The following is a 9,683-nucleotide window of genomic DNA, read 5'->3' as shown; positions in this document are numbered from 1 at the left end:
CAAAGTATGAGCATTTTTTATTTCATATAACGACTTCATGAAATACTGCTTTCTGGACTCAACAGGTCCAAATCAGCCTTTTACTCTAATTTAAAAGTGTATTCACAGGGTATTGTTTCAACACTGACCATATGATGCAAGTTACACAGCAAATCTATGCAATTTAACCTTACAAAGCAAGCTCTGGTAATATACTACGGTTGGGTTATCTTCATCAGATTAGATATTGAATATTTTCCTCACAACAGCAACAAGCTTCTCATCTGTTGGTGGCTTCCTCTGGCTGCCAGGCTGCAAGAATTTTTTGATTGTTGGAATGTTGCTGATTCTTCCTTTAAAAGCCTGTAAAAAGCAACAGTAAAGCCAGTGAAAGTAAGGAAATTATAATTCCATCCTTCATAGTTTAAAGATCAGGTGACTTGGATTTTTACTTGTCAGACATACTTTATTAAACAGAGAAAGGTAGTAGCTTTTTCTGATCTATAATGCTGGTGCAATGAAGTTTACCTTAGTTTCCCAGATGGGAATGGGAGAAATTAATATTAAAGAGTTAAGATTCATCTAGTAAAAAGTGGAAGGAAAAAAAGAAAAAACAAAAACCCATATCCTGAATCCAAGTCCTGCAGATATATTTGAGAAAAAAAAAGGCAAGGACAGGAATACCTCAGTGCAAAGCACTACAGAAGTCAAGACATACAAAACTTAACTGCTCTTTTTATATGATCTCTTAAAAATTTAATTTTGCTGGCAAAAAGAAAAGGACAGGAACTGCAGACACACCAGGCCACTGACTTCCCTTCCTGATGCTTGTTGCTGTGTTTGAAGACATGAAAGTAGCAGTTAAAGAACCAAATTGGTAGCACTAGTGAGTGAATTGCTGGCAGCTGAGAACAGCTGGAAAAAGTAGAGCGGGAGAAAGGTGAGTTCCCAGCAGCTCTGGGGCAAGGCAGTGCACTGAGTGCAGGTTTTTGTAGTCAAACAGACCAGAGAAATGTCAGTACAATGGCTCAAAAGATGTAAACACCAATTAACTTTTAACAACAGTCAGTGAAATTTGTTTGTTACCTTTCCTATTGAGACCAGATGATTACTAACCTGTAGCAGAGGGAATGCAGACAGTGCATCAGGCTTACATTCTTCTACCATTAAAATGGCTTCCAGCAAATGGACATCTGCCCAGCTTAATTTGTTGCCAACAAGATAATCCTGTCCATGATCTTTTAAGGCCTATAAAATATGAACAAATTTTTAAGAAGTCACATGGGATGTAACAATTTTATCTAGGTATTTCACTGCAGACAGATTTCTAAAAAAATACAGCAGAGCAAAGCCATGCAAGAACCTATGAAGTTAGAAAGTTATAAATATTCTTTAAACAAAAAAATTAAATCAGAATTCATGTTTCAGTGTGCATGATCCTATCTCTCACTCTAACCTACTGCACCAGGTAGCTGTATAGCAAGTCCAGTACCGTAAGAAAGACTTAATCACACAAACAGGACTAAAGTAATTGGAAGAAGTAGTCAGGCCAGTTTATGTGTAAGCACACCTCGAATTTTTAAGAAAAAGGTTAAGTTGTTTCAGCAAAATTTGAGAGTGCTGATTACAGTTTGAAATAGGTCCAGGATGAAGGAATACAGCCTTCTTACCCTTTATCTTATAAGGAAGGATTCCTTTGTGGCAAACTGCTGATGCAGAAATCACAGCCTGCCAAAGCTGCTAACAGCTGTAGTAGACAAGCTGAGGTGAACATTTCAGCACAGCTTCAGAGCAGTTACTAGCTCTCCAGCTGAAGACTATCTGTCTTAACTATACCTCTCTGTCCTGAAGACTGTCACCCTCCTGTCAGGAGCTAGAGAAGGGCGTGTCTGTGCCTAAGTCACACTAAGGCTACTCTTAAACAAGTAACAAATTGCAGTAAGACATCGGTCTGTGACTTTGGAAGGCAAGTGCTTCTCCAGGCCCATCTGCCAATTTTACCATAGAGGCAGCAATCACCGGCAGAGTCACAGCTAATACCTTCACGTAGTTATTTCCTACACTGCTCCAGCAGGGTCCACCACAGCTTGTTTATCTGACCTGTATAAAAACTCCCAAACAGCATCAGAATCTGATTGCCTGCAGGGCTTTACACTGCCTTCTGCTGCTCTATCTGGCTGCCGAGGGTTTAAAGTGAACACTCACAGCTAGGGATGTTTCCTGTCAGCTTGCTGAATGAGTAACACATAGACTGCAAACCCTGATAAGCTGAATCAATGGACATCTTAAACAGCTGGTACAGAAAGAAAACTATTAACCATTCTAACAAAATTAACTAGGCTAAAATCATGGAAAAGTTTAGCTGTGTCTTTACCACATGCAAACAAGGATTACTTTAAAGACTCTCCTACAGGGAGCATACACACTAAAACATATCACAACAGGAGTTTATGCCACCTAGACACACACTTAAGAGAATTTTGGTGCATTATTTTTTATTGTTTAATAACTGAAAATACTTACCAGACTTCTAGTCTTTGAGACATTGATGTGAGTAATCAATATCTCTCAGCACAGCTCTCCCTTGCTATGGCAGTGGATAGATGGGAACTCTGCTTACAGAAGTGCTGGATTATGTAATTTACATCATTATTTTACAGGGCAGCCTCTGTGGGTTTTGTTTGTGCAATTTAAGGCTCTAATAAAGTGGAAGGACATGAAATTGCATCAAGTCCTGGACTTCAGCTGCCTGGTAACCAGGGATTCAAGCTGGAAACCCAGCTCAGCTCTGAAACAACACAGCTTTGTACCCTTGGCAGATTTCTGAGGAGACCACTATGCCCTGAAAAAGCACTGTGAGAAGGTCTGTACAGCACAACCACATATGGCACAAGAGGAAGACTTACAAACAGAAGCAAACTCATGACATGAGGGTCACAGCTGGCTCAATTCAAACAGGAAAATTTTAACACATTAAAAAATTAAACTATCCTTACAGGAAAAATAAAACAACAGAACAAACAGCAAATTGGTAGAAAATGGCAGTTCAATAACATCCAGGCAATGTTCCAGAGAGAAGAAAAGAACAATCCATCCCCTCCTGACCTACTCTTCCCTAGCCAAGAAAGCCTCTTCATGTGCTCTAAGGGGATGGCAAGCATACCAATGCCTTCCCTCACAGCTCAGGCTAACTCCTTAGTGCATGCTAGCCAGTAAATAATTGCTTTATGCTTTCTAAGCTACATGTATCCTGTTTGCAGAGCCTCTCTGTGCACACCTAAGGATGCCACGTAGCAACTCAGAGAACAACAATCATAGTCTCTAAGTATAATACATTTAAGCAATGGATTTAAGGAAGATCATATAATTGGATCCTTAGCTGTAAAGCACAAATATATTTAACTCTGAATAGCAAGAATAAAGGAGGCTGAGTGGGAGACCTTATTGCTCTCTACAACACCCTGAAAGGAGGTTGTAGTGAGGTGGGGGTCAGCCTCTTCTCTGGGGTAACCAGTGATAGGACAGGAGAAAATGGACTCAAGTTGCACCAGGGGAGGTTTAGATTAGATCTTAGGAAATTTTTATTCACGTAAAGGGTTGTAAAGCACACAGTCCAGGGAACTGGTGGACTCACCGTCCCTGAAAGTGTTCAAGAAACATGTGGATATGTCACAGGAGCACACAGTTTAATGGTGAATATGATCATGGTGCTGGGTTGACAACTGGACTTGATCATCTTAGAAGGTCTTTTCCAACCTTAACAATTCTATGACAACACATTACACTTCCAGGCAGTAAGTACTGAAGGCTGGCACAAGTACAGAAATGGTGCATTTATGCAAAATGGTGGGAGCCATCAGCCACTAAGAAAAGAAGTACAGCAAAGAGACCCAGTACTGAAACCAGCTGAAAATTATTTTGTTGCCCTCTTCTCACATTGCTGAATACTGGCTCCATCATACATTTCTAGAGCTGTACTGTCACTTGCCTTCTAGAAAGTACATGTGTGGGGAGGACAGGGGAGTGGGGTATGAGGGGGAGCCTGGAACTCTCTCTTTGTGAACTACTGGTGATTTGCCACTTACCTTTTCATAAACAGGAAAGTACCTGGTTGTAGCTCGTTCAATGATTAAGGCAAGATTCTTTTCTTTTGTATCAGCTGGTTGAAAAGGGAGATACATGATCATTCCCATTAGGTCTGTAGTTCCCTCCACATACATATCAATCCTGAAACAAATATTTTTGTTCAATATATATCATTCAAACTTTCCATTTTGATTATTTTCCTGAAACACAGTGCTGAAGTGATCACTGAATAAAATGCTTATTAGTGGATGTAACGTAAGGCACTGGTTTATTTTCTTGGTTCTTCCACTTTGAGACAACTTCCAGTTTTTTTCAAATCACAAATTTTAAAATAGGCTCACAGTGTATGCAATAAGCAAGATAAAAGGCTGAAATTAATGTATTTAAAGTGGAATTCATGCTGTTTTCCACTGATAATCTATTCGTTTATGCTGTGGGAGGAAAGACTGCATATGCAAACCACATTAGGAAAAAAAAAATAATTTTGAGGTCTAATCATGAGAGGATGCTGGCTACCAGTTGCCAGCCCAAAATAATCTCCACAATCTCTGGAGCTGTCCTTCCATTCTCACAAAATAAACCCTCAATAGTAAGTGACAGTCTGTTAGGCATCATCACCTTTACATGCAGATACTTCACAGCAACATTCTCTCTGTAAATATTAACAATCACAAAGGAGTGTTAGTAAGTGGTGCACTGTTACCATACCAGGCTCTCTCCTTCAGGTCCTTCCCATAGAGGTTGTACTTTGCTGCAATGTAGCTGAGGATGGCTCTGGTCTGCACCATCCTCATCCCATCGATCTCCACCATGGGCACCTGCTGAAACAGCAGGACTCCATCTACGGAAGAAAAAGGAGCAAGCTACTCAGGCTGCTGAAGGAAGAGATGTGGTAAGAGACCAGGACATTTCTGATTCTCAGGGATGAAAGCATCTACAAGGAAGCAGCTCTTCTTTACAGGTCACATTATATTGCAGGTCTTCAAAAAAATACCACCTGTTGTTTTTTTGTTATATTCGTGTGAATTTATGTTTAGAGTACAGTTTACAGACTCACCACTGCGCAATTTTTCTAAGTCTTCTTTTGTTTCTATGAATTCTTCCTCAAACTGAAAAGCAACAACAGAAAGCACTGTGTCACTCCAAAGGCAGTGGAGAAGTGGAAGGATGTCTGGCAGTTAGAGTCCACCTCTCCACACTATTGTCCATACTCTTCTCATTGTGTTGACCCTGTGGAGGAATCCATTCAGTGCCAGTAGCTGGGTGAGCAGCAGCAGTTCCAGCTGCTCGTGGAGTTCTGGGAGCCCAAGGCAAGAGCTGGGAACTGCCTCCCTTTGCACAACAAAGGGCGCGGGGACCTGTGGCACTGGCCAGGTGAGACACAGCAGGAGCCGATGACCCCAAGCCTTCACTTAGACTGTAAGGGTATAAAAGATCTGGGGTTTCCTTTGTTCCGGGTCCTTCCCCAGGCATCAGCTCGAGCTGTTACTCTGTTGTTGCACCACGATTTAAAGACTGATGGAGAGGCTCCTGGATGGTCAGACAGGAAAGTTTCCTTAACAGACCCCCTACTTCATCTCTGTTCCAGCAAATAACCCAAGACTATGGTGTCCCCAACCCTACAGGACTGTACAATGCATTATGCTCCAGAAAGAACTTCCTCATTATAAAGACCAGACTACTTGCCTGCATGAACCATTAACAAACACCAAATCATTCACTTAAAAAGCAGCTGATGCCACATGAAATATTGAGAAACTTTCTGTAAATTGTGCCTTTCTTACACAGCATTTATCTCCCTCTTTAATCCACTGGATTTTTTTTTTTTTTTAAATGAGGACATTTGAATGAGGACAAGATCTTAGTTTCCTCAGCACTCATGCTCTGGAAATTTTCTGTCAGCAACATTCTCAAGTGAGCACCATTAAAAAAGCCTTTTATTTCCAACAGAGTATAAATAGTTTCAAAAAACCATATTCAAACAAAAACTTATTGTAGAAATTAAGATGCCTTAGGATGGTCTTCACCTGATGTGAATCTAAATAGATCCTCTAACACTGCCTTTGGGGCAGATCTGCTGATTTATCCTACTCAGGTCCTGACCCAAAGAACAAAAGGCACTTTGTTTGGAGAGAATGTTCAAAAGTTTTCATGTGGCATGCATGATGTTTCAGTGGAGAAGACTCATGAGATACAGGGAAGTTATGAGCATTGAAAAAAGCCACAGTTTTGTCTGTAGCAACAATTTACTCAGTTTAAAGTATGTTTCAAAAATGACACCCATCAATTCTCTTTGTATGTTAAAATCTCTTTACTGTACAACTATTGCTCAAGGAATACATGAAATACAACACAGGCGTGTATCACTCAATCTAAGCATTCTGCATCACAATATATGATGATGTGCATATCCCTAAGCACAGATGCAATTGGGAAACCTTTCCAGAGAATACCTGTTTTAATCACAAATCACTTTATAAAAAAAAGGTACAAACCTCAACTCCAGCTGCTGCTAACAGCCATCGGATTGATTCCATCTTCCCCCTTCCCTTGGTGTAGTGCAGCTTGGGTTTCCCCGCCATGATGTCAGAGTTCTTGTTTCCTGATAAAATCAAGGTGATGATCTTATAGGAAGCATGCTTTAAATTAGCATTTTGAATGTCCCACTCCAAACTACTAAATACAGTTGGATGAATGTGGAAGTAGAAGAACAACCAAGTCCTACACACTTGTGCTTGATGCAGCCAAGTTTCCTGTGGAGTAATGGAATAAAAGAAAAACTACACACTATCAGAACATGCAGCCATTCAACCACATCATGACAATAAACATCTCCTAAATCATATATTAATGTCATTTTAACAGCTTACTGGTGTTTTACAACCAAAGCAGAACTGTAGGGTATTCCTGAATTAATACATTTTTAACCTTGCAGTGATGCAATCTCTTCAGTAGGTGTTGGGCTTTGTGACATGTCATACCATACCTGAAAAATGTACTCTATCAAATGAATGGCCTCCAAAGAACACCAAACTAGTGACACCAGCACTATTTTCACCTTTCTCATGACAATTCAGAGCCCGGTGCTCCTGTGCCTTTACAAATATGCTTTTAAAAGCAACATATTTCACCAGGCCTACTGTGTTCCCTATTTAGCTAGCTCTGCTACAATCAAACCATAAGAGGGATTTATGTTCTTTCTGCCCTGAAAACTTAACTTTAAAATCAAAACCAAATGAATGGAACTGACCTCTGTTGCGCAGATAAGGCGTGGGCAATGCCCTCAGCAGCAGGGGGCTCAAGTCAGCCCATCAGATGATAGCACTGGGATGAAACACTTTGTCCTTTCAAATTTCCCTACTATGTGCAGTCACATGCCACTGTATGACACTGGCAGCTGATGTGAGCTTGCCTGATGCTGGAAACAAAGCTAACGCTGTACTCTTATCACTAATGGGTCACAGAAGAATGAAGCAGATTTCATGAGAAGACAGAGTCACAGACTAACAGAATGCTTCTTTGTTAAGATAAGGGTTTATCTGTTCACAGGCAGGCTTATTTATGCTTGCATTGACTTCACATTACATAGCTGAGCCACAAAGTCAAAGTGTTGGCCATAATCCCAATCAATAAAGAGGCACAAACAAATAGAACAGTGACATGGGAGATTGCATCCTTGGCCCTCTCTACTTAAGTCCTTTGTGTTGGGTGCTATCTTCAACAGGCTCCACAGCAAACAGCCATCACTCTGTTAGGAACTGAACTCACAGGAGAAACAGGTGCCCCCATCCAAAATGCAGGTCTTCAAAACCACTGCTCAGCTTCCACCTAGCCCTGGCCGTGTCCCCAGACACCTCAGTCTCTAGTAGCAAAGTTCTCCTGATACAAAAAGATGTGCTTGTCAATAGATTATGTCTTGACTGGAGCTGGCATCTAATCTAGCACTGCTGGATGCCCAGCTAGATTCCTGACCCCTGAAGAGCAACAAGGCACTCAGAGAAGTGACTTAGCACAGCTTCCTTACCAGGCCCTACACACGTAAGACCATGACCTACACTTCATTTCTACTTCCCATGTATGACTTACACTATACCAAGTAAGAGAGCTCCTGATCTTCTATACTTCAGAAATACTTCATTCCCTGATGCTCAAAAAGTAGGTCTCAACTCCATCAAAGAACAGCACTAGAACCCTCACAGACTGGACAAACACTCTAACCTCCAGCACATGGGATCAAGGCTGGGAAATACACTATAAGGACAGGCTAGCATTGCAGATACAAAAATGCTGCTAGTGAGGATTTTCTTGCTATTTTCTAAGTCCATGAGAAACTTTTCTCTCTCACAGAAGGGGTAGCAGAGTATGTAAACAACCAAGCCACCTGCAACCTTGAGAAGTCTTGTTTATGGTATAGTAGAAAAATATTTTGACAATGGATGTTTTAGGATTTTAGCCAATCACCCCAAGGGGTGGCTGATCCTTGGTCCAATTAGACTATGAAGAAAAAAGTCTATAAAAGAGTTTGTAAAATAATTAAATAAATCAATCTTGCTGCACAATTCCTGCCTGCTGGATCTTCTCCCCTCCTCCTCCCTATGGCTGCGGGACACGGTGATATACCCTAAGGCCCAGGCCTGCGGTAATACCAGCATAAGCAGAAGGCGCAAACTTCCTTGACCTCTCCTCAAAGCAGAGCTGGAGCTGATAAAATTCAACCCACCCAGAGCCAGTCTCAACTCAGTGTTCCACTCAAAACAGCCGTGAATATCTTCCCAGGAATGCACTGCTAAAGGTCTGAATTTGGGGTTTAGGCTGAATACCTACATAGGGCTGCAGAGTATTTTGGTGACCCTGTTATGGCTCTGTAATGAATATCCCTTTGTAAATAGTGAGGAGTCATTTTAAAAGAGTCACAAAATTGGTAAATTGTCTTTCTTGAATAGCAATAATGGACCTGAAAATTAATCACAAACTTTCTTGATGTTTTAGTGCATCAGACCTTCCTTGGACCACAGCCACGCAGGCGTCAGAGAGACAGCTAGTGCTGCGATCGCTGCATTAAAAACTCCCCACGTTGTTTTGTACAAAACAATTCAGGCACCAGCCTTTCAGTGAGAAATAAGTAAATTAATTTAGCAGCGAGCTCACAACCTGATCCAAGATCTTAAACTTTCTTCCTAATTGGATATGGGCCTCACAGCAGTTCTCTGCAACGCTCTGTTGCTCGGACCCGTCCCGCACGGGGCTGTTCTACCTCGCAGCAGCACCGCGCTGCACCGCCCGGCTCGGCCTCCGGACCACCTTAAGGCTGCAGCTGCTGCTCACCAGCGGCTGCTTTCCACTGGGGCTCGGGCCAAGTCTGGATCCGGAACGCTTCCTTCCACCGCCCGGGCTAGGAGGAGTGTCCGGACGAGGGGAAAGGTGAAGTGCCCCCAGAGATTGCAAAATTTGCACTCCAAAGAGCAGTTCCTCTTCAGCTTCACCGCTGATCCTACCCAGAGCCAAACACAACCCTCCTCTGTGCCCACTCACCCGGCCTGAGTCCCTGCTGCCGGAGAGAGGCTGGGGAATAACCCCTGGACAAACTCCCTGGAGCAGCACGGCACGACGTTCCGAGG

The 9,683-nt window shown here is 42.0% G+C and overlaps 1 protein-coding gene across 2 annotated transcripts; it reads right to left on the bottom strand.

The window, feature by feature from the left end:
• On the bottom strand, positions 1–9,683 carry LOC103619157 (glutathione S-transferase). 2 transcript variants are annotated; one of them, XM_017739246.1, is made up of 7 exons: positions 9,598–9,683; positions 6,561–6,667; positions 5,123–5,174; positions 4,774–4,906; positions 4,065–4,206; positions 1,096–1,227; positions 1–342 (listed from the first exon to the last, which is right to left on the bottom strand). In XM_017739246.1, the coding sequence occupies exons 2-7, from the start codon at positions 6,645–6,647 to the stop codon at positions 220–222; spliced, it is 669 nt and encodes a 222-aa protein (XP_017594735.1). In that variant the 5' UTR covers positions 6,648–6,667; positions 9,598–9,683; the 3' UTR covers positions 1–219. The 2 variants fall into 2 exon arrangements, with proteins under 2 accessions (XP_017594735.1, XP_008635871.1); XM_008637649.2 differs by lacking the exon at positions 9,598–9,683 and adding an exon at positions 7,316–8,106.

This window comes from Corvus brachyrhynchos, unplaced genomic scaffold, assembly GCF_000691975.1.
Source record: "Corvus brachyrhynchos isolate BGI_N302 unplaced genomic scaffold, ASM69197v1 scaffold136, whole genome shotgun sequence".
Lineage (NCBI taxonomy): Eukaryota > Metazoa > Chordata > Aves > Passeriformes > Corvidae > Corvus > Corvus brachyrhynchos.
This window is presented reverse-complemented; position numbering and strand designations above follow the sequence as displayed.